At 43.7% G+C, this 24,729-nt stretch overlaps 2 protein-coding genes across 6 annotated transcripts; both read right to left on the bottom strand.

Annotated features, from left to right (window-relative positions):
• Nucleotides 1-3,560: 3,560 nt before the first annotated feature.
• Nucleotides 3,561-4,613, bottom strand: arl4ca (ADP-ribosylation factor-like 4Ca). Its single transcript, XM_029516930.1, has one exon. The coding sequence runs from the start codon at nucleotides 4,578-4,580 to the stop codon at nucleotides 3,996-3,998; it is 585 nt and encodes a 194-aa protein (XP_029372790.1). The 5' UTR covers nucleotides 4,581-4,613; the 3' UTR covers nucleotides 3,561-3,995.
• A 1,378-nt stretch (nucleotides 4,614-5,991) lies between these two features.
• LOC115056931 (NACHT, LRR and PYD domains-containing protein 3-like) lies at nucleotides 5,992-14,931 on the bottom strand. 5 transcript variants are annotated; one of them, XM_029523735.1, is made up of 13 exons: nucleotides 14,864-14,931; nucleotides 12,943-13,139; nucleotides 12,656-12,850; nucleotides 12,341-12,442; nucleotides 11,606-11,687; nucleotides 11,212-11,440; nucleotides 9,273-11,064; nucleotides 8,749-8,922; nucleotides 8,477-8,650; nucleotides 8,198-8,371; nucleotides 7,602-7,778; nucleotides 7,319-7,365; nucleotides 5,992-7,178 (listed from the first exon to the last, which is right to left on the bottom strand). In XM_029523735.1, the coding sequence occupies exons 3-13, from the start codon at nucleotides 12,763-12,765 to the stop codon at nucleotides 6,652-6,654; spliced, it is 3,588 nt and encodes a 1,195-aa protein (XP_029379595.1). In that variant the 5' UTR covers nucleotides 12,766-12,850; nucleotides 12,943-13,139; nucleotides 14,864-14,931; the 3' UTR covers nucleotides 5,992-6,651. The 5 variants fall into 5 exon arrangements, with proteins under 5 accessions (XP_029379595.1, XP_029379604.1, XP_029379628.1 ...); XM_029523744.1 differs by having other exon boundaries at nucleotides 12,943-13,103; nucleotides 14,864-14,926; XM_029523768.1 differs by lacking the exon at nucleotides 8,198-8,371.
• Nucleotides 14,932-24,729: the final 9,798 nt, after the last annotated feature.

Genomic DNA, 24,729 nt, shown 5'->3' with positions numbered 1-24,729 from the left:
GTCAAGCTACATCGGCAAAGTGCAAAATGTGAGACCTTTCAGTCTACAATTTGTAGAGGGACACGCCGATTTTTCACTGGAAACATTGTCAGGCCGTAACCCAGCTGAGGGATGCGTCGAGCCGACGGGCCTGAGGCAGTTTTCAACCGCATTTAATGGGGCTGCGGGAGATAAATTCCCTCTGTAAGTACAGCTCACGTGGGCCAAGTGAGGAAAGTATCACTTGCACTTCCCAACTTTTACTTACATGCCAATTAAACACTCAGAACATGAGGAAGATGCGGCGGGAAAATGTGGAGAGTAATTGGAAAAAGTTGCGGACTTGACCCGAGTCTCACACACACACACACACACAGCTGAATATAATTCAAACCATGTTGCTCAGTATTTAAATACATTATGCTGCAATATTGATGTCTATGTGGTGTTTGAGGCATTACATCAGCAGCCTCATAAACAGAAGGCTAAAAGCCCCCCCCCACCCCGAAGAAACCGAAAAGTCAACTCCAAAGTTGCGTGACTAAAATGACAAAGCTAAAGCCCGAAGCCTGAAAGTGCATTCGATTCATTTTTGGAACAACAGCACGAGCAAGCCGCGGGCCAAGTTTTTGTTCGGGAGTCCATCGCGTCATTATTTACGACCGAAAGCACTCAAATCCGGCAGGAAACACACTCCACCACCACGAGATCGAATGCGAATGAGGGCCTAAATCAAACCCGGCTAGAACGGCGGCACGGGGGTGAAATTAGCATTTTAATGGGAAGAGTTCATTTGTGGAGTGGAAGTGATCGTTTTTTGTTTTTTTGTTTTTTTTTTAAACAGAAGCGAGGACACGTTCAGAGACTGGAAACAGCGTTCAGCACTGAATGACGGCTAGTCGCTCAGAATTGGTTTAATCTCCGGCCGGTCCTGATCAGAGGTCTGATTTGTGGATTTTGTGGTTTCAATCATCTGATTTTGGATTAATGCCAATTTCTGTCTTCCTGTCTGCAGAAGCAGACAAGATCAGCGTTTCGCACAGGCAGGACCTGGATCTTAAAACGACACGAGCTTCAAAACCGCAACACAATCAAGGCCCAAGAGCGCGCACAGCAAGCAGCCATTTAAGCTAAATGCGAACACGTCCCCAATTACAGCGGCGTGCATGATCACGTACAATCACGTGTACCATCAACTCACGGGATCAGTGAATAGAGTCCCGACAACTTCTCACTGGATGATCGGTCCAATCTAAATCCTCTTTTGGCGAACCAAACCGATCTTATCAACTATTACACAACAAACCGGGCTCCTGCAACAACAGATTGTGTCTTGTTTTGTTTTGTTGGAAACAAGAGAGGACAGAATGCCGCCGGAGCTGAACCTGTCCATTCGGTTCTCTTATGACACCGCCAGACTGACGAGTTCGGTTTGTGAACGGCCATTTTGAAGCCAGGTGTAGAAATTGGATGTCGCCATCTTTGCGTTCTGCTGTTGTTTTAAAACCAGAAGAAACTACATTTGGAGGAGAAGGTGGAGCGAATTCATCCCTTACTTTAAAGTCCATTTTCGTCTCGAAATGGAACTATAAAAAAAAAATATATATATATCAACATCATTGCAGAATTTTGCCTCAATAAATCAAGTGAGAAGTCAGGGCGTTTTCCCATAGACTTCAATACAATCTGATTTCTTTATAACCTCGAGCTGCCCTTATTGTTATTGCAAAATTGAAGCTCCAGCAACAACCCCTGCACTCAAGCAGAAACGCGGCGCTCATTGTTTTTGGACGGCTGAGGCGCTTAAGGACTATCTGCCATAACACAAAACTCCCGCTCGCAGCCGACCCACACGGAAAACGCACAGAGGAAGAAGGTAGCTGACAGACGGCCTCAACATACAGAGCTGGGCTCGCGTCAGGCTGTGGAAAAGAAAAAGAGATGAAAAAGAGATGAACCCGGAGTTGAAATGGAACATTAATTTGTGCGTTTTTTTTTTTTTTTTATTTATATTTTTTTCCTCCCCTCTTTGACTTGAACTCGTGACCTTTTGTCCTGAAGCCTTCAGATAAGCTAGATATCCAGATAAATCAACAAACAAGCACGTTTTTCATCTTCCGGACAGTTAACCCCCCCCCAACCACCACCATCTCCTCTGTCCAGTGAAATTACACAACGTTTGTATTTTAACTACGAAGAGGATGCCGTAAATCAGTCAACCAGCAGATTTCAGCATTTATGTTTGCGTTAGAAAAAAAAAGAAACCCAACAACCAACCGTTTCGTTTTCAACTGAAGCGCACTAAATACACTGTAAAACTGCCATTTCCCACAACAAACACAACAACAGACTACAGTTGAGTTCAATTAAAAAGAGTTTAATCCCAAAAATACTTTTTTTTTTTTCCCCCTTCTTCTTCTTCTTCTCCACCCCCACCAACATTTTGGCATGTTAATACATCGTTTGGTCTGCTGCATCTGAGATGACTGAAGGGGGCGGAGTTTTGTTGGAAGTCCAACCACCCCCCTTTTTTATATATATATATATATATATATATATTTTTTTTGCGGAGGTCGTAAGTATGGCATGCGGGATCGTTGGCGCACTTTCCAGCCTTTTGAAAATAAAGATCAGGCTCCATTTCAGACACCAAAGTCAAACTGGTGACCTCAGTGACCTCTGTTAGTTTCATCAGAGAGATACGGGCGCCGTTGCGGCCTAACGTTGAAACAGATTTTTTTTTTTTTTTTTTTGGGGGGGGCGGGGGGGGTTGATCGGCGATCATTTTAAGAGCAGCTGAACAGGTTCCGGCCTGTTTGTTTGCAGGGAAGACGTCGGCACTTTCCGGGTAACTTCATTCCTCACGCTTCGCTCGCAGGCCCTTCAACGCGCCGACGGCGTCTCGCCCTCCGCAGATGACATTATCGGACAGAAATTAACGGCCTCGACAATTTATGGATGGATTACTTTTTTGCGTTTCGTATCCGTGAGTCCCTGAATCCTGAAGGAAATAGGATGCATTTATTTATTTATTTATTTATTTTCAGCTACTGCCCTACAAGTATTTGGACTAAACAGTGCGGCTGCGGATGGTTTCCTGACTCTCTGCACATCCAGCTGTGCAAAAAAAAAAAAAAAAAAAAAGGTAAACTAAGGCCAGGCGGTGCTGAGAGCGATCACAACAAAACAAATTGGATGATGTGGCAGTGAAAGTGGTCAGACTTTCTGCTGAATTCTGAAGATCAGAGTCAGCTGTTTGCAGAGCTGAGGGGGGTGGGGGGGGGGCATTTCCTCAAACCACTGCCACTTTGCTATTCCAAATGAAACACATAAGACATGAGCACCTCTGACGGCCTCTGATCAATTAACGGGGAGCCTTTTGTTGACCCACAACACACACAAAAAAAAAACAAAAAAAACAATGAGGGGTGGGGGGGGGGGGGGGGGTCATCTTTGGTGTCAACACCAAGCCTTGTGCATCCCTCATCACATTTACAACAGTCTCACATCTGTGCACAGCACAACCCCGGGGGAGCTCTCCCGGTCAGATATATATATATATATATACACTTTGTATTTTATTTATTTTTTGTTTGTTTAGAAAACAACCTCCGCCTCATGAACCAGTCAGGTTAATCCTGACACACCAGTTTGTGGAGGCAGTGGCCCTCGTATAGAGGCCTTCAACCATCAGAACCCCCTCACTCGTTGGATTGATCTTGTACATTTCTAGATCTGATGGCGAGCGGGCATTTTGTCCCTCTACAACATTCCGGACTCATGGTGATAATACTGATACTTCGAGCTTGTGTGGCGTCACTACACATGTTTTCCCTTCATATATGGAGAGACTTGCAATGATATTTATGCTCCGTGTTTTTTGTTTTTGTTTTTGTTTTTTTTTCCTTTTTAAATCTGCTACTGTATCACTGTAAAAAATAGAATCCATCCTAGAATAGAAGATTTATCAGAGCTTTGTTTGTTTTTGTTTTTGTTTTTTTTTTCTCTTTCTGGCATCACTGCCTCTTCTTCTTTTGCTTCAGGGACTTCCTCCTCTTCACGATCATCTCATACAGCTTGTCCATGCCCTCATCCAGCCCCTCTCCGATGATGGCGCAGGCCGACTGGACGTGGTACGGGGTGGAGGGGCTCAGCTCGGACAGGGCCAGCTGCCTCTCGATCTCCCCGACGTCCAGGGCCCGGGGCAGGTCCTGCTTGTTGGCGATGACCAGCAGCGGGGTCCCCTGGTTCTCGGAGAAGCGGGTGATCTTGTGCAGCTCGGCCCGGGCCTCCTCCAGCCTCTCGGCGTCCACGGAGTCCACGACGTACACGATCCCGTCGGTGCAGCGGCTGTAGGGCTTCCACAGGGGCCGCAGCTTCTCCTGGCCCCCGACGTCCCAGAAGTGGCAGCTGATGCCCCGGGAGGCCCCCGCGCCGCCCAGCCGGATCTTCTCCGTGTTGAAGCCGATGGTGGGCACCGTGTTGACGAACTCGTTGAATTTCAGCCGGTACAGCACGGTGGTCTTGCCCGCGGAGTCCAGCCCGAGCATGACTATGTGCAGGGACTGGAAGGCGGCCAGGTTGGAGAAACTATTGCCCATCTTTGCAGAGGGAGAGCGAGATCGCGCGCGGGAGATGCTTTATTCGTCCCCTGAGAGATCCATAGCTGCTTCTCCCCCGCTCCTCCCCGGTCAGAGTCAAAGCATGAGGTCGAGGAGAAAAAAAAAAAAAAGCGCAGAGACGCCCGATCCAGATCCAAGATCCAAGATCAGCGGCCGTGGAGGGCGCAGCCCCACGTTGCGCGGCGGCACTCCGGCAGCCAGACGGGCCGCAGCATCCCCGGATTCACTCCTCCAGCATCATCATCATCATCATCATCATCCTCAGGAGAGGCGGCGGCAGCAGCAGCAGCAGCAGCAGCATCGGATCCTCCGTGAGTGAAACCCGAATCATCGCGCAGCCGCTTTTCCAGAGAAGCCAAAATATCAAAACCAAATAAAACAGAAATGACGCGTGGCCAAATGTCACATCGCGTCTCTCCGCATCTGCGCAAAGTGCGCAGCCGCTCAAGTGCTCTCTCTCTCTCACACACACACACACACACACACAGTGACGGTGTGTGACGCGTGGACCGGCCTCTAAACGTCGACGCCAGTAAGTCCGCCTCAAATTACGCCAACTGGGGAAAAAAAAAACAACACCCGGACACACTTTCCGGTTTAGGGCGAGGACATTAAAAAAATAAAAGCCTCATCTGCTCTGATCGAAGAAACGTGTTGAAGGAGTTGAAGGAAAGAGCGTCTTATTTTGAAAAGCTACTCATTCGGACCGTTTCCTCTGCGCACCGAGCGGCTGAAACACTGACACCTAAGGGTGAAAGGCCCCAAGCACAGGGTGAACATTTATTTCTAAAAAAAAAAAAAAAAAAAGATATGAACAGGTAATAGGGACTGTCATAAATAAAATAATCTAATATGTTTAATTTTATTTCCTGTCACTTTTCTTTAATTTGTCGCTCTATATTGATGGCTCTTTCGTTTATTCTGTCATGATTCTATAAAGGGGAACTGTTCTGTTGATACTTTTTTCTTTGCGTCGTCAAATCCAAACAAAAACCTGGAAAAAAAAAAACAAAAAACAAAAAACAAACAAAAAAAAAAAAACAGCTTCACAACACTTGCCTCAAATGTGTTGTGTCATATGTGCTGGTTGTGTACGTGAATGTGCTGCGTTGTAACGAGGTCAATTGACCTTTGAGCCAATAATTTGGAGATATAATCGCCGGATTTTTATGCCCATACTAAAGTACATTGTTCCGTTCTGATGTGAATCATCACATCGAACGATCGTTTGGCTTTTACTGAGACTCTGAAAACATTACAGCGCTTAGTTCCTGTACAGAACCGGAAGTACTGAAATCACACCAACCAGCTCAGCTTCAAAATATACGTCTTTCATTAGGGGTTTCAAAATAATACAAAAAATTATTTGGATGCATTTTTTTTATTGATCTTGTGTAAGAGCTCAGTTTTTTTTTTTTTTTTATACAATTAGACTTTGACATTGATTACAATGCTAGAAAAAGGCAACATAATGATCGTCAGGAGTAAAGAGGATAGCAAACTGTAATTTCCTGACTTCTGTCCGCCTGGCACTGTCCTCAAACTATCTAACGAGGCTAAATATTTAAGACACTATATTACTGATGACTTCTCAGGTGATCGGGACATTTACAGGCAGTGTCGTGCTACATATGCACAAGCGAATACGCTAATTTGAAAGTTTGGTATTGTGCTCTGTACAACTTAAGACTACACTTTTTAAAGCGTAATGCAGCATATGATGACGGGATGAGGCTGCTGCTCAAGGTGCCACGATGGAGCAGTGCAAGCCAATTGTTTGTCAGTGTCTTTGGCGTCTCAGCCTTATGTAAAATATTGTTTGTTGTATCTGTTTGTTCCTTTTTTTAACGCTTGTCCTGTGTGCTATTGGCCATTGTGGCCTTAATAAAGTTAATTAAGTATAAATATTTCTTGTTTCCCTTGGAAAGAATTTTGAAAAATGAACAACATACTGTAAATAAGATGTACACTACAATAATATGACATGTAATCATTTTGCATAGCACTTTGTGAGGAAGTGTTTCTAGCTGGAGGAGACGTCACGCTACGTTCAGCACAGAGACACTGAGCCACCAGACCATGCAGCGAACCCAGGATACAGAGGACCAGTGAAATCGGATGTGAAAGTGTGGAGGTGGAGGAGTGAGTCAGAGGAGACTCTGAAGAAGGACAGAGTGCCGACAGAATAGTCCACATACACTGCCACCCTGTTCGAGAAGGAAGGGGACGAGAGGGAAATATCTCTTCTCGCGTTGTTGTGAAAGACAAAGCAGCTGGCATCAGAATAGTACAGACTCCAGGACTGATCGTTTGCTCCAAAGTGGCAGTCGTTTCTGCTTCCTCTCCGTCGGATTCCTCTGTAACTCACTGATATGTAAACACCTCCTGTCCCCTCCGCCTCCCAGTAACTGCGACCTGCCAGACCATCTTTACACAGAAACTGAGGACACTGCTCGAATCTGTCTGGGTGATTGGGGTACGGCTGATTCTCACTGCAATGTGTTGCCTTCTTGTGGTTTTCAGACAGCTTGAGCTTTCTGTTCACAGTGTTCATGTCGATGGTGAGTTCACAGGAGTCTGATGGGAGAGGGAGAGACACAGCGCAGCTGCAGTTAGTGATCCATCATGTGACCCGTAAGTGACAGTTTGTGCACCAGTTCGGAAATGGCTGACTTTGCAGCTTTGTTTTTCATGAATCAAATTAAAAACAAACTTACAGTTCTTCAGAACTGGTCTCGACCATCGGGCTACAGAGGGCATTATCCTGAAAGGAGGAAGGAGTCAGAGTAGCAGTCTCTTCAGAATGCAAATATGGATAGTCCATTTTTGTCACATGCAGTACAAAGTCTTCACTTTTAAAGAAATGACACAGAAATAACCTTACGCAGAAATTGCTGAGAAACCTTGATAACATCACCGAGATCGAAGCACTCGTGCACAAATCTGTCAACAGCTATGACAGAGAAAGTACTTCCAGCTCTTCCTCTTCCTGAGTCATACCTGAGAATCTCCAGTTTGGACTGCCGGTCTGGATTGCTCAGTTGAGCAGACAGAAGTTTCTCTCCTGAGTCTCCTGGTTGATTGTAGCGCAGGTCCAACTCTCTGAGGTTGCAGGGTTTGCTCAGTGCCGAGGCCAGAAAAACAGAGCCTTCCTCTGTGATCAGACAATCTGACAGCCTGCGGACACACAAAATGTCACACAGAGAACCCCCCGTCAATACTTGATGGGGTGTCCTGTTTGTTTTAGTATCCGCGTATTGCTTTCCACTGATATGATAACAGTTGGAGAGCAAACAGATTTCAATGAAATTATAAAATTATTAGTACAAAAAACAAAACGGAAACGTTTTTAAAAACTTGTTGCGAAATCCAACAGCAACAAAAATAATTAAAACACTTCCTATGGTGGATTTATGATGTTTGTTGGATGTATTATGTTGTGTAAATATCTTTGGTCATAAGAAGAACAAGACGGATGTTCTGAGATTCACATTTATGTGGCTCAAGATTGGGTGGCGTTGAAGAATTCTGATAGATGGTCACAAGAGAAATTTTAAAACATTTACCATTCAAAACAAGTAAAAACTTGACCTGACCTGAGAGTGACCAGGGAACAACACTGACTCCCCAATTCGGCAGACAGGAGTTTCACTCCTGAATCCTGCAGGTTGTTGTTACTCAGGTCCAGATCTCTCAGACTAGAGGACTGGGAGCTGAGGACTGAGGACAGAGCTTCACAGCTTCTCTCTGAGAGGTTACAGCCACTCAGCCTGAAGAGGAAATTAGCAACAAGAAGACATAACATCCCCATTCAATAAAATTCATCTTCATTGCTTTGTCCAGACTTAAAGAAGATCATAAATAACTGATCAGACCTGAGAGTTTCCAGTGAACAGTATTCAGTTTCCATTTCAGCAAATAACATCTTCACTCCTGTATCACGGAGGTTGTTGTTACTCAGGTCCAGATCTCTCAGACTAGAGGACTGGGAGCTGAGGACTGAGGACAGAGCATCACAGCTTCTCTCTGAGAGGTTACAGCCACTCAGCCTGAAGAGGAAATTAGCACCAAGGAGACAAATGACATTTAAATTCAATAAAATTCACCTTTGCATGGACCAAAGGCAGTCCTTCGTAACTGTTCTCACCTGAGAGCTTCCAGTGAACAGTATGGACTTTCCAGTCCAGCATAGAGTATCTTCGCCCCTGAATCCTGCAGGTCGTTGTTACTCAGGTCCAGATCTCTCAGACTAGAAGACTGGGAGCCGAGGACTGAGGACAGAGCTTCACAGCTTTTCTCTGAGAGGTTACAGCCACTTAGTCTGATAGGATTACAAAGAATATGAGAATAAATGACAAAACTGGGACGTAATTTGACTTTTTTTTCCCCCCTATTGGAGCCTATTGCTACATTTTGTGAGAAGTTTGTTTGGAAGAATCTGAAAAAGTATGAAGTCTGAAAGAGTCTGGACAATATCTTCCACTTTAAGAAACTACTTTTTTTGGAGAGATAAGACAACAGCAGAGGTAGGCTGTCCTGAGACTGTCTATGTTTTCTAGAAGTCAGACCTCAACCTTATAATTATCTTTATATTGGATCATATTTTTCCCCATCTGTTGGAATGGTACTGGGGTCTATGCAAGGACTACATTCAAGTATCTAGACACTTACAGAACTTTGTTGGAGGCTTTGACCACTGGCAGCAGCCTCAGAAGAGCCTCCTCTGAAGCAGAGTATTTCTTCAGGTCAAACACGTCCAGATCTTCTCCTGATGACAGTAAGATGAAGTTCAGAGCTGACCATTGAGCAGGAGACAGTTTATCTGTGGAGAGACGTCCTGATCTCAGGGACTGTTGGATCTCCTCCACCAGAGAACCATCATTCAGTTCATTCAGACAGTGAAACAGGTTGATGCTTTTCTCAACAGAGGGAGTCTCTCCAATCCTCTTCTTGATGTACTGGACTGTTTCCTGACTGCTGCCTGGAACACTTTCTGTCTCTTTCAGCAGACCTTGTAGCAGAGCCTGATTGGTCTGCAGTGAAAGACCCAAAAGGAAGCGGAGGAACAGGTCCAGGTGTCCATTAGGACTCTGTAAGGCCTTATCCACAGCACACTGGTAGAATTTAGATTTGTCTCCAAACTGTTTAGCCCACAAGGGGGTTGATTTTTTTTCCGACATCAGATTCATCCCACAGTTGATGAAGGTCAGATGGACATGAAGAGCAGCCAGAAACTCCTGAACACTCAGATGGACGAAGCAGAAGACCTTGTCCTGGTACAGCCCTGTCTCCTCTTTGAAGATCTGTGTGAGCACTCCTGAGTAAACTGATGCTGCTCTGATATCGATGCCACACTCTGTCAGGTCTGATTCATAGAAGATCAGGTTTCCTTTCTGCAGCTGCTCAAAAGCCAGTTTTCCCAGAGACTCAATCATCTTCCTGGTCTCTGGACTCCAGTGTGGATCTGACTCAGCTCCTCCATCGTACTTGACCTTCTTCAGTTTGGCTTGAACCACCAGGAAGTGGATGTACATGTCAGTCAGGGTCTTGGGCAGCTCTCCTCCCTCTCTGGTCTTCAACACCTCCTCCAGAACTGTAGCAGTGATCCAGCAGAAGACTGGGATGTGGCACATGATGTGGAGGCTTCGTGAGGTCTTGATGTGGGAGATGATCCTGCTGGCCTGCTCCTCATATCTGAGCCTCTTCCTGAAGTAGTACTCCTTCTGGGGGTCATTGAACCCTCTGACCTCTGTCACCATGTCAACACACTGAGGAGGGATCTGATTGGCTGCTGCAGGTCGTGTGGTTATCCAGAGGCGAGCAGAGGGAAGCAGTTTCCCCCTGATGAGGTTTGTCAGCAGCACGTCCACTGAGGTGGACTCTGTAGGATCAGTCAGGACCTCAGTGTTGTGGAAGTCCAGAGGAAGTCGACACTCATCCAGACCGTCAAAGATGAACACAACCTGGAACTGATCAAAGCTGCAGATTCCTGCTTCTTTGGTTTCAGTAAAGAAGTGATGAACAAGTTCCACCAAGCTGAACTTCTTCTTTTTCAGCACATTCAGCTCTCTGAAGGTGAAGGGGAATGTGAACTCTATGTCCTGGTTGGCTTTGTCTTCAGCCCAGTCCAGAGTGAACTTCTGTGTTAAGACGGTTTTCCCAATGCCAGCCACTCCCTTTGTCATCACTGTTCTGATTGCTTGGTCTCTTCCAGGTGGGGGTTTAAAGATGTCTTCTTGTCTGATGGTTGTTTCTGCTCTGTCCTGTTTCCTGGATGCTGTTTCAATCTGTCTGACCTCATGTTCCTCATTGACCTCTCCAGTCCCTCCCTCTGTGATGTAGAGCTCTGTGTAGATCTGATTCAGAAGGGTTGGGTTTCCTGCTTTAGAGATCCCCTCAAACACACACTGGAACTTCTTCTTCAGCTCAGACTGAAGTTTACTTTTACAAGCTGCAGGAGTTTCTGCAAACAAATGAAATTAAATGTAACCTTAATTTAACAAATTAAATTTAACCTGATTTATTCATCAAATATTAGGGTTGGGGTTAGGTATGTCAATGTGTTAGCGAATGTGGGTCAGTCATATTTCTCCATTATATTAAATCTTACTCCTCTGCAGACAGTCAGCCAGCTTCTCCTGCTTCATCATCCTCAGGAAATTCACTGTGATCGTCTGAAATGCCTCCCCGTTGATCCTCCTCTGTTCTTCATCCTCACTGTCAAACATCTCCTCATACCTCTTCTGACTCTCTGAGGATTCTGGGTAATCTGCAGTCAGATCATTCCAGATCTTCCTCAGCATGTTCTTCACAAAAGCAACAATCTTCTCCTCCAGCATCTGGAACAGAAAACAATATGAATGACAGGACCAAGCCAAAACCATGGATCGGAACATGAGATCCATACTGGACACAAATCTACTGGTCTAAAAGTGCAAAAGTGAGTTGAATCTGAACAAAACAGATGTTACGTTTTAAAAATTGGTTGTAAAACATAAACAAACCATAAATACAGTGTCCAGGTTTGGCATTTCATGCTGCTTGGCAGACTGACCACTGGGAACATCTGAGCTCTCCTGGTCCATGCTGTGGAAGAATCAGGGACAATGAGCTCACGTTATGTTGATCAACGCATTGTCAGACAAGAAGTCAAGGTCCATAAATCTGAGAATCAGCCAGCTCTTTAGAAGGGTAAAGTTCACTTGTCTCACTGAGAATCGCCAAAATCAGACTGCAGCTGTCTATGGCTTACAGGTCAATGTTTGTCTACACTAATCAACTCCTTCAGTGGAGCTGCTCAGCATCCGATCCTATCAGAAGTGTTAAACCTCTCAGACATCAACCGTTGGTTTCTAGGCTGGAGGTGGAGCTGATGAGGAACGAGGGGTGCATTCTTTATCCAGGCGTTTGAGTCGAGATTTATGCCCCCCCCCTCCACCCCCCCACCTCCCAGACTTCTGGCTCTGTTGGTGACCTTTTTGTTTTAGCTGTAAGCTGCTGTCAAATTAAATGTTGCACTTCCATGCTACAGTTGCTTTTGCTGTTTTCTTAGCGCTTTTCTGCAACTATGAATGTGAGAAAAGTAATCTCCATGTTTAAACCTGTTAAAAATGCCTTCCCCCTCCCCCTGCATCACAACATTTTGAAGGACTTTGATTCCAGACATTGTCAGACAACGCAATGCACAAATGAGCTAATTCCTAAAATAAAATGAATCTTACTGTACAATGACAGCTTACGTTAAAACATCCCATTGGTGGGTATCTTTAAAATCGTTAAAAATCTCCATTGACTGATTGCTTTTGAAAGACTGCCAACTGGAAGGGTTCTCTTGCTTGAACCTGCAAGACAAACAGAACTACTAAATATGCATGTTGGATAAAAACAGCTGAAAAATACGTTTTGTTTCTTCATAAATACAATTAACTCCCGGTGTGTAATATCGAAGATTTTTACCTTCCATCAACATATTCTCCAAAATTACGAGGATAGTTTTTCCATTTTTTTCTGGATAAATAAATAACACTTTAATGTTCATGTTAGTATCAGCATACCTCTTTGTGTCTGGGGACTGTCCATTAAAATCAATGTGGATTCCCTTTGAACAACTGCTATGATAGGACTGGCAGCTGAGGGGATAAGAGGACTGCCCTTTAACGTCCATGATGGGTTCGCTTGATCTTTAAAGATGCACTGAACCACAGCTGGGTTCAGATCCAGTAGATGCTAGAATGTGCTGCTGGTCTGGGCTGCAACACAACACACACATACCACTGAGTTTGCATAAAGACATTCTAGTGACGAGCTCTGATAAGAAAAATGGACAGTTTGAGAGCCTCACCTCTGGACTCTGGTCTGGCTCTCATGTTCTTTGCTCAGGGTTCACCTGGTAAACATGCCAGCTCCCTCTGCTAAATGCAGTCAGATGGCATTGAGAAGACAGAGGGATGAAGCTGTACTTGCTGTATTTCCAACATCAGTCCACTAGATGGAACCATCAAGCTGCAGTGAAGTGAAAAGGCTTATGACAGTTTTTGCCTTGAGAAAGGTAGGAGAAGAAATACAGTACCTTAAGAGAAGTTATTAGATGGCATAAGTGATAACTACAACATTTTATGTTTCTGGTTTATATTCAAACGTTCTGATCGGTTAAGGAATACCCTAACCCCAACAAAACCGACCCAAACCAAACCAAAAGCAACACTGTATATTTATCAAATATATTTGGACAAACTAATCACATATAAGGAATACATAAAATAAAAACTAATAACTGTGCAACTACGTTGGTTACGTCAGCCCCCCCCCCCCCAAAAAAAAAAAAATAAAAAAAAAAAATTAAATATCACCGTCGCAATGGTAAATAAACTCTGAATGTAAACAAGAGGAAATATGCTGAGATTGATTTTGTGAGGAGCAAAACTGTCATTTCAAGGAAATAGCGTGTGCATTGAACTGGTGACAATCAAACTTAACTTGATATTAATAAGTGATTTGAAATGATAAAAGTCCTGGTTCTTAGAGTTGCAATGACTGCTCTTCTTGTTTTGGGTTTTTTCTAAACACACCAATTCAGGAAGGAACAGTTTCAGAAAACAAAGGAGAGGGAGTGTTGCCAAGATTTTGTGGAAGTCCCTCTGATCTGAGGGGAAATGAAGCTGTTTCCTTCTGCCTCATATGCAGGGATATACATACATATATTTCATAAAGACATTTTACTGACGAGCTCTGATAAGAATAAAGGACAGAGCGCCTCAGCTCTGGGCTCTGGTCTGGCTCTCATGTTCTTTGCTCAGAGTTCTTATTCTTATTTCATACAAAACCCAGCAGAAGTCATGAGCATCATCATTATTTAAGACTTCACAACAAGACGAATGTTAACAAGTTAACTTTGAATGCAGGATTGAAATTTGTCACAGATGTTGATCCAGAAGCAAAATACACTACCTCAAGAGAAGTTATTAGATGGCATAAGTGATAACTACAACATTTTATGTTTCTGTTTTATATTAAAACTTTCTGATAGGCCAAGGAATACCCTAACCCAAACAAAACCGAAAGCAACACTGTATATAGATAGGATATAGGAATACATAAAATAAAAATCCCCACTTGATGGCTGTTGCAAATGCTAACACTCCAGAAAATATGCAAAACCGTCGACTGACTTTGCTTCTATTGTAAACAACAACAACAACAACAACAAACGGAGCGGCCATTTATTTGACTCCAGTTACACAAACATTACGACAACACTGCACAACTTCTACTGCAACTTTAACTCTAGCTCAGACAACAACAAGCGCTGACGACTGAAGCATGACAATCTGTTTATATTACTTTTCGGGGAGAGATTTTGTTCCTGTTAAGTGCTGATGTTGGCTAAAATCCCTTCCTGTTATTTTCGGGGCAGGCTGCGTCGTAGTCAGCATACAGGAATTCAGCAAAATTACACGATCGCAATTGAATGACATTTTCTTCTTTTAAGAGGAAATGAAAAAAAAAAACAAAAAACCAAACAAACATAAAAACCAAACGTTGTCCTAAAATATTGGATCACATATTGCTTATCGGTTACAGGATCTCGACATACGGATGCATGCAAACGCAACACACAGACATGTTTAAAGCGCCCCTCACGCGACAAACGACAAACACAAACGTGGGACAATAACACGACACAACTCCTTTCGCAGCGCCTACTATGACTCAAACGACGACAGGTGTTAGCAAAAAAAACCAAGAAAATCTGCTGCCATTACCTTCAGCTTCAGAGAAATTATAACTGCGCAGCAATGTTGTTGAGGATGTGACGTCATGTTACTTCAGCCCCACCCCCAAATAAATAAATAAATAAATAAATAATTAAATATCACCGTCGGAATGGGAAATAAACTCTGAATGTAAACAAGAGGAAATATGCTGAGATTGATTTTGTGTCGTGACACAAACGTTGAGCAACAAACGAGCTGTCAATTCAAGGAAATAGAGTGTGAGTTGAACTGGTGACAGTCAAACTTAACTTGATGTCAAATGAAAAAATTAATGATTTGAAATATTAAAAGTCTCAGTTCTTCTTAGAGTTGCAATGACTGCTTTTCTTGTTTTGGGTTTCTTCTAAACACACCTATTCAGGAAGGAACAGTTTAAGAAAACGAAGGAGAGTGAATAATGCCAAGGTTTTGTGGAAGAAACAGTCAGCAACACACATCCTTTTACTTTTTTCTCCTCCATGGTTGTCAAAGTATTTCAAAAACTCAGTTTGCTCGTAACTCCAACCAAAATGCTTCACTTGAATTTGCATTTCTATGTAGAATATTTCTCCAAAAAGAAATCCGGGCTTCTTTCAGTTGTCATAAAACCTTCTGTTGTCCTGTCATTTGATAGTAGGTCGCTTCATCGACTTGACTGCAACAACAATGAAATTTCTCGGAGGCGCCAGATGCTCAGAGAAACATGGGGTCTGTGCACTTCCTCCATATTTTCGAGACATTAGTTGTTTTAAATGCGACCAACTTCGGTCTCCAGAGAACTCTAACAGGGAATATTTCTCCTAAAATAACAATGACAGACGTTGCCTCATGTGCGTAACGCTGAACAACAAATTAACCAGCACACTTACTGAAACTACCATGAATGAATGTCAACAAACACCACCATCTCACCAGAATTTGGAATTTGCTCTTGGCAAATATAAATTAGACGGATGATTCACTGATAAATACACATTTATCGAATATTAATAGCTGTCTTTGTGGCCTCAGAGGCATTTGAAGGATGACTAAAGTATTTAGAACTGAATAAGACTGCTTGACCTACTAAAACCGGGAGTGATTGCGGGATTGCAGCTCGATGATGTAGACCATCCTCGTTGGTTAGCTGTAATAGGAGCAGAGGGGGGGGGGGGTAAAATTACCAGATTGTCAGGAGAATGGGCCATAACGACCTGCCTCCAGCTGTCACTGATACCTGCATGAAGAAAACAAATAAAATCAAAGATTCTGCGCGCGGATTATAAATCGGGGGGAGATGAACGAGGGAAATTACAGTTTGTTTGATTTGAGCTCCAACATGTGGTTAACATGATTGTTTGAAATCAAGTCAAATTCTGTTTATTTATGTAGCGCTAAAATCATCACAGTCACCTCAAGGCGCTTTACATATAGAGCAGGTCTAGACCAAACTCTTTATAGAATTATTTAAAGTTCCAGACAGACAAACGTCTCCATGAGCAAGCACGGTGGCAAGGAAAGCCTCCGATCGTCAAGAACCAGCCCCTCAAAGCACTTGGTGTGAGGGCAAAGGGAAAGTAAACATTTAGGCTGACTTCTTTGGCACTGGGCAGATTGTGGCTGTTCTTTTAAGGGAGGGCTGCTTGGGCCAGTGAGAGATTTAAAATCCTGTTACAGATGGACGATGGTGGGGGCACATGCTTCGAGCACCCTTGCCCTTGTCGTCCATCTGGGCTTACTGCCAGGAGCACCCTCTTCACGTCGTGCTCCTCCACAGTGAGTGGACGGCTGGGGGACCCCGGCGGGGGCAGGATTTGAGTGGTTTGAGTGTTGCTGCGGTGACTCAAAGTGAGCAAAGACACACTCAGGTGCCCTGGAGTAACAGGTCTGGCTGCAAACAAATAGATTAGTTTCTCTGCATCCTCTTGAGACAGGACGTTGGAAGAAGGACTGAGGGACAAAGGACATGACTCCAAGATTCCTAAGAGTGGAGCTGGAGACCAAAATAGTGTTAGTGGTTAGATGCTCAGATAATGCTTCTCTGCGGCGCTTTAAAGTATGAGAACTTCAGTTTTGCCTGGATTTAGAAGTAAAGGAGTCCAGGCTTTTATGTTTTGATGAATTAAAACAAACAAACAAACAAAAACAATAAACTCAGGGTGCGCGGCCTCACTTTCACTTGAACAATCAGTAACACACAGGATTGCCACACGTCCGGTAGCGGGGGTGATACAGAACGTTTCCGGGAATTTTTTTTTGCCTTGCGCAATTCCTCTGCAAAACATTGGCAGCGTGTTACAGCATGCTTTGGGGTTTTTCAAGAACGGGACGCAGTGTGGAGTGAGCAGGGTATAAACATGAACAGCTGATCTCCACACAGAGAAAGAGAATCAGAACTCCTGCAGGAAATTATTTAATTATGCTTCATTTCATGTTTTCATGGTTTCATCTCAGGGGTTTGTTCCCAGGGAGAAGAATAGAAAAATCCTAAATTGAAATATTATGATTAAATACAGTAGACTTACTCTTTGATAAGCCTCACTTCCCGAAGCCCAGCAAGTCAATGAAGAAGTGGGGAAAGTGCGAGGATCAGCTTCCATGTAGATCTGCACACAGAAAACAGAAACCTATCAGCAAACGCCAATCCACAAGTTTAAAAAGCTGTTCAAGTAAATGAATGACAAACAATAATGATCACAAAGACCAGGTCTAAAACACATTTTTAGTGTATTGGCCTTCAATGAAAAGGAAGAACATAATAAATTTTATTCTCGGCAACTAAAAAGATGATTTCGGCTAATTTCGCTTTAGAAAGGTGGGACTGGTCCAAAAATCTTGCTCTCTGCAACTCACCAAATGGAAATGTAGCTTTGCATTCAAATCTTAACAATTTCATCAACAGCGCTTCAACGAAATGACATTTTTCTAAAAGTTTTTTCAGGGTTTAATCATATTTAACAGCAACCGAGTCCTCTGAAAGAGACAAACTATGAAAGCTTTCCAGCTTGCAGTGCTTCTCCTGATCTTCAGCAGCGGTAAGTCTATTTTATTTATTTATTTATTTATTTTTTTAGCATAATTTCACAGTGGAGAATATAATTTTATCTACAAAATCTTATGGAGTTTAATAAATCTAAAACTACCTCAGTCAAAAAACGATGTATTCTGCTGTGACGAGAACGAACGCAGCATTCAGAGTCTCTCAAGAAGACACAGGAAATGGCCGGAGCGAAGGCAGTCAAGTGATTTACTGACTCCAAATCAAACAAATAGGCTGACAGAAAGGAGAGGGATTCTGGCAAATCAGGCAAATCAGTCTCAAATCCCAAATGATGGGGGGAGACTCCAGAAAAGATTGAAGAAATGAGCTGAGACATAATAATAAAGAAACTGGGACAACTTAAGTGTCTACCCAGCAAGATTTGATTTGGGTTATCAATTACTTTTATTCTTTTTATCAGAATTATTAATGAGCATGTAAGTACAAAATATTCAGCTATTTTCAATATTTAGAATGACTTTAAAGACTTTTATCCTATTATCATTGTGATTAAGATTTTTTTGAAGATCATCTACTCCCATTGAAGAAGAATAGTGAGGAATGTCTTGCTTTTTTTTTTTTTTTTTGTTCCCTCATTCAAATGTGTGTCATTGACTGAGTCTGTTTTCCAGCTGTGGCTCTGAGGTGCAACCACTGCATTCCCAGTTCAAGAGGTGCTTGAGAACGCCATTTTAGAGGCCAAAAAGCACACTCATGTCGTCATGTGTCACAGAGATCTGTGCAACTGAGATGTAGCATCAACGTCACCGTGAACTCTGCTCGTCTTCATCACGCTTTCAAGCAATCCACCAACAGCCACTGTGTTTTCTCTGTGGCCTTTTGGATGATCCCGGAGACAAAAATTATTTCCTGTCTCGACCACTGTTGATTATCTTTATAGCTTGGGATAACACTCCATGCCATTTTTTGCTATCTCTTTGTCCCATGTCTTGCCATGCTTCACTGTCTATTAAAATATTGAAAGCAAGAAACGCTCTAAAAGGTCTCTACTTATTAAAGCTTATCGTGTAGTTGAAAGTAGTAAAACAGAAATACATTACTGGCCTAAATGTTTAGTATGTTTCTGGTATTGCTTTTGTTTTGCAGCGTTGAGTCGATAAATTATTAGAGAAGGGGGGTGTGAATTTGTCAACAGGTGGGGCAATACAGGCAGATTCCTCTGTTGCGCCCCCGCAGTCAGTCAAGACAGAAGAAGGGCTGCCTGTCGCGCTCCAAAAGCAAATGCCCTAACTCAACAATGAAAACAAATGTGCCCCGTCATCTGGACATGAGGGATGTTTGTTTTGGAACTTTGTGTTGTTTGCCGAGTCGACTGCGAGCACTTCGTGCGGCGCTCTCATCATTCGTCAGAAGAGAATGAAAAGTGGAAGTCGCTTGGAATGAACTAAACTGTAAAAATGACACACCGGCATCACTCTGTTGTACAATTCACCCCCCCCCCCCCCCCCCCCCGCCTCCTGTTACTCAGTGAGTTGAACAAAATGTTATGCAGTTAACCTCTTTACAAGGTCACGGTGCAGATAAAGCCCTCGCTGTTTTATTTATTTATGTCTCTAAAAACTCTCACCACTGGAAGCACATTTCTCCAAATCAATTCAGATTCATATTTAATTTTATTTAATCACAGAGCACAGAGTGTTAGTTAAGCATACCCAATATTATTTCATACTCCTGAAAAAGCCAGCAGAATAATAGTAATTTGTTTATATACCAGGACGATGCAACACAAACATTCTCAAGTTCCTTGATTCTGACTACAGTTTTTTCTACGGAGGTTTTGTTTGCCCTCATTAAAATAAGTGGCTTTCAGTTTAGTTTACACATACCTGCCTCCATCCGGTCATCCCAAACATATTGATTTTGGATCGTCGGGTGACCCCGGATTCAAAGCAGCCACGTGCACCTTTGGAGGAGAAAGGCCCTCTTCGGCTCTGTCACGGCCTTCAGGATCATCTCGCTCTGGTCCTGGTCCAGGTCCTGGAAGGCAGAGTCGGCATTAGATCAACCAACCACAGTGCAGTACATTTTTAAGGTGCTGCTAGCACATGCATCCACTCAGTGACAATATAAATACATATGATTTATCCTTTATTTCAAGTTCAACTGTGCTTATTTCTCTCCTTTCCTCTCTTGGCCTGACAGCTGGATTGTGACGAGAACCTAGTCCTGCCTCATACCTGACCTCCACCTTCATACGACACGGTACTTTGGAGGCATCTTGGATCATTGCTACATGACAACAGGAAGATCCCAAACAAACATGACACACACACACACACACACACAAGAATCTAATTTCAGTTCAGCAAACCCCCCCTCGGGCTGAAATATATCCCTCTCCATGTTTAAACGGATTCCTTGGAAATTCCTGTATTGCGGCATCAAAGGTAAGTGATGTAAGCCCTGACCAATCACAGCACGGAGAGCAGGCTCATGTGTCTGCTGAGCATGGAGAGAAAAGAGTGTCAATCCAGAGCAAGCAGGCACACGACTTAAACTGAGCATCTGAGCACAAGCCAACAACCGGGCCCTGCGTTTTTACACCGAGGTTAGCGTTTCCTTGGGTAAGCTCGCAGCGCTCACTGCCATGCGAAGCAGTTGAAGAAACTGGATTTTCACTTAACGCCTTCATGCAATTTCAGATATTTGTCGAATATGGACCAGAAAATGAGAGCTGCTGTGTGTGCCATCGTTCTCTTGCTCGCGCTGGATGAAGGTAGGCGCGTTTTTATTCTTTCCTACGTCACTAGATTGGCAGCTTTCGCTTCCAAACCGGTGTGACTTTGGTGGAAAGAAAATGGAAACGTAGATATGCTATGTGTTTTGATGCAACAGCTTGGCTCCACAGATTCACACTCTGACGACATAATTTACAACTTGGACACATACCAGATGCTACAGATGTTTTCCAGCCACAGTCGCACACAACTAAGAAATCCCTTCCTTTAGACTTAGTTGGTGAGGCCTGCTGTTTCATTAGCATATAATTATTTTTCCTCTGTCGCTTCCCTTTGTTATTGCTTCTGTTTGTTGGAAATAAGTTGGATTAAAAATGTACACTTTGCTCGGATTTGCTCAGCAGCTCGTTCTCTCTCTCTGTTTTTGTGTATTTGCGTGTGTGTGTTGGTCCCTAGGCGAGGCGCTGAAGTGTAACTACTGTTTCTCAAAGGGTGGGGATCTGTGCACGCCCACCAGCACTCAGACTTGCTCGGGGTCGGCTAACGCCTGCGCCGCTGTCATCTTTTCAGCCCCGCTGCGTAAGTCTGAAAGATTCTCACCTTTCCTGAATGAATGAGCTCAGTCATAAAAAAAAAAAAAAGAAAAAAGAAAAAAGAAGAAGAAATAAAATCATCAAAGTTGCAGGCAATTGGGAAAAGGTTCTTTTGCAAGTTAATGTGAGGCTGCAATGTGCTGAGCTGTCCAACTTTGGAAAATGCTCCCTTTATTTATTGTGAAGATCTTTGGGGTCCAGCTACACAGAACCAAGTCTGGACTTTTCCTTTCGACAATCAGAGAGAGTGGTACGATGAAATAACATTTATATATATATATGTGTATTTTTCTAGACTCGTCCTTCCGTCAGTGCATGAACATGGCCGTGTGTCAGGGCTACATCAAGACGCCTGGCGTGTTCGCATCATGCTGCACTACTGACCTCTGCAACTGAGCTCGGGACCACCACCACCACCAGCGCCACCCCCCAAGATTTATTCTGTTCAAACTGTTCTCTGTTGGCTTGTTTCACATCAATATGTATTTGATCTCTTGAGATGATGTCCACCTTGTCCCATGTAGGTCCGGTCAGTTCAAGCTTGATGACACTAGATGGCAATAGAGCGCCGTGGCAACATAAAGAATCCATTTTGGCCTCTGCAGCATTTTTTTTCTTTTTTTTTTTTTTTTTTTTAGGAAAGGAGGCTTATTAAAAGACAAATAAAGAAAATGAATGACATTTTGATATCTCAGTTTTGATACCTGCCTCGTGATGAATTTGAACGGCAGGTGCGGCGGCTTATCGCTTATTAAAAGCCAAGCCATTTCAACCTGCAGTTTTAATAATGCATTATCTATCGAGCAGAACATATGCAAATGCATTACAGTTTTCGGTTGCGAGCGGAGATCAGGGGAAATAGAGATAAATGTGCTCTCCTTTGCGAGGGTGGCTGCTCTCTGCTGGCATGCCTCATGAGCTCGGCATGTCACTAAGAGTGATTTAGGCTCCGAAGGATATCGTGCATTAATCTGGAAACCGGATACGTTCAAAAAAGCCTGGCCTCAAAATGTTCTAAAAAAAAATAAAATTATATATATATATAAAAAAGGATGACTACAGCCTAATTAGAAGCGTAGAAATTAAAAGGAGTCAAATCAGTGATGTGTGCAGAGTGATGTGAATATAAAAAAACATGCACCATTGTACACTGCATCTGAAATAATCTGGTAATGAGGCGAATGGGGAAAAAAGTTGCAGGCGCAACGTGTGTAAATGAGATTTCTTTTCAAAAGCACCCTCAGATTAGATTCTTGGTTAATGTCCTCAGAGGAAGAAACACAATCAGATTGTCAGTATTTACCTTTACGCCAGTTCCAGTTCTCCTCCTGGGCTGGAAGACCTGCCGCATGTTTGGTCCCGTTGTACGACTCTGGAATTGAGGTCGGTCTGTCTGTTGTCTTGTTGCTTGATGCTGCAGAATAAATTTGGGACAATTGAAATGCTTCGTTAATGGTGTTGATAGGGAGTTAGAAGTTTTTCTTTCTTTTTTTTTTTTTTTAAAGGGGCAGGCTTGGTTGGTCCCGGTTACAAGGCAGCTACTTTGACCGAAACGATGTAAATGCAAACACAACGGAACCAAAATAAACTATTGTTTGTCATCTTTATGGGCTGGGATTCGGAACACGTCCGTGCTCTGCCCTGGGGATGTAGCCCAGGGCAGGGCTGGAGGGGAAGGTATATCCCATCTGGTCTGTGTCTCTCTCAGGATTCACATCAGGCTTTCAAGCTGCCACAGTGACCAGACGCACAACCTGGAAGGTCCAAATGCAGGACGGTGTATTTTTCCATTTGGTTTGACATAAACAACTTCTCAATGGGAAAAACGTGAAATAAATCAGTTTTGTTTTTTTTTTACTCATGTGCAATCATCTTAACAGATAAGCCACATTGGATGGTATAAAAACTTCCATCAGGACTCTAACTGGAGAGAATGAGCCCCCCCCCCGCTAACTCAGTAAAACCACAGGAAAATGCCCAAACTCCTTCTTTATGAGGTGTATCCCATTAAGTGGGGCTTCCCTTCAGTAACAAGTGCCTGAGAGCGGTGTGGAAATACCATTCAGCTGTCTGCATGGAGCCTGAAGGACCCCACACTGAAAAACTGGGATTCCACCAACTCTCACGCAGAGAGGAAGACACGCACAGAAGCTCACACAAGCATGGGCAGGAGCGGTGGAAAATGTGACGAGAAATCGGATTCCCGCGGGGCCTCTTTAGGAAACTCTAAATACGCCGAGACGCCTCCTGTCCGATATTCATCTGTTCATTTTGTGTATCATCTGTAATAGTTCACCGAAAGGTGGCAATTGTGTGTTACTTCATGCTGCTCTCACGCACAGGCGCAACTTCGAGCTCTTGTTGACGTGGCCGACATCACACGGGTGTCCTTTCGAGAGATCCTCCGACAGGTCAAAGGTCAAGCAACGTCTTACTGTCTTCATTCAGTTTTAGGATGTTGCTCATACCTGGAGGAGTACATGTCACCCTGCAGCTCCACACCGGTGCACCAGCACTAATCTCAAGACTACCGGTGGGAAATTTGGATCTGTTTTTTTTTTTTTTTACTGACTTCTAATCTCAGTAAAATGAACAAATCTTTTTTTTTTTTTTTTTTTTTCCAAGTCATCTTGTGTGCTGTAGCTGAAGAGCAACATGGTTTGCTTCACGTGGCATATAACACACAAGTTTGCTTTTGTTAAACTGTTGAGCACCCTTTTGGGCCATGACTGATCAAGGAAGCGTTCGGCCTGTCATTCAAAAACTCTCATTCTATGATGGCTACTTTAGCCTACCTGGTCACTGAAGGCCCCGTAGTGTAAGGCAAATTAAACATCCATCCCATAGCTGCACGGCTAACGTTAACTTCCATGCTAACGCAGGCTAACACGGCGTTGGCCCCGGCACTGCTGTAACCACGTGAGCAATGAACGAAAGACCCGGTTAGTTATGAGTCGCGAACGAATCGCTCACTCCTCCGCTGAGAACGCGCGGCAGAGAGACCCGTCCGTGAACGAATCTGAGCCGGCGGCGCGCAGGGAGAAAGCGGAGTCAAAATGAACGACCCAGAGGAGTCAGACATCCGCGGATCTGCAGGTCTGACCCTTCAAGATTGAACCGTGTTCGACATTTTGAGAAAAGAGGGGCCCCGGCGAACTGGCACACGCGAGCGAGCACACGATGAGTCAATTACGACGTCATCGTCGTTTTTATTTATTTATTTTTTTATTTATTTGTGAAACGGTGAGGCAGCGGGGCGCTCAGAGGGGATTTTCTCCTTCCCGTTGTGGGAGGACCACCGGAGCATCAGCTCCCCGCGGCTCTGACGACACTCCTCGCTTCCACTCACACCCCGAACAGACGCCAAAATAAATAATAATAGTAATAATAATAATAATAATAATAATAATAAACAAACAGGAAACGCCTCGGGGGTTTGGCCGTTTGGCTCCGCGTCAGCGTGAAATCACCGTGACGTCAACGGCCTCTTCGAAGAGCTGGCGCGGTGAATTCCGACTCCTCTCTGAGTCAGAGGTTACAAATAAATAAATAAATAATAAATAA

The sequence above is a fragment of the Echeneis naucrates genome, chromosome 2 (genome assembly GCF_900963305.1).
Source record: "Echeneis naucrates chromosome 2, fEcheNa1.1, whole genome shotgun sequence".
In the NCBI taxonomy this organism is placed as follows: domain Eukaryota; kingdom Metazoa; phylum Chordata; class Actinopteri; order Carangiformes; family Echeneidae; genus Echeneis; species Echeneis naucrates.
Note: the sequence above shows the minus strand (reverse complement) of the source record. Positions and strands in the feature narration are given on the sequence as shown.

What these genes read in the sequence shown, in the direction of transcription:
- LOC115056931 (XM_029523735.1), bottom strand. Translation starts at nt 12,765, where the DNA reads ATGGACGTTAAAGGGCAGTCCTCTTATCCCCTCAGCTGCCAGTCCTAT. An exon ending in AAAGCCTCCAACAAAGTTCT is followed by an intron (nt 8,923 to 9,272) that starts GTAAGTGTCTAG and finishes TAATCCTATCAG; the next exon opens with ACTAAGTGGCTGTAACCTCT. An exon ending in TGTTCACTGGAAGCTCTCAG is followed by an intron (nt 8,651 to 8,748) that starts GTGAGAACAGTT and finishes TTTCCTCTTCAG; the next exon opens with GCTGAGTGGCTGTAACCTCT.
- arl4ca (XM_029516930.1), bottom strand. Translation starts at nt 4,580, where the DNA reads ATGGGCAATAGTTTCTCCAACCTGGCCGCCTTCCAGTCCCTGCACATA.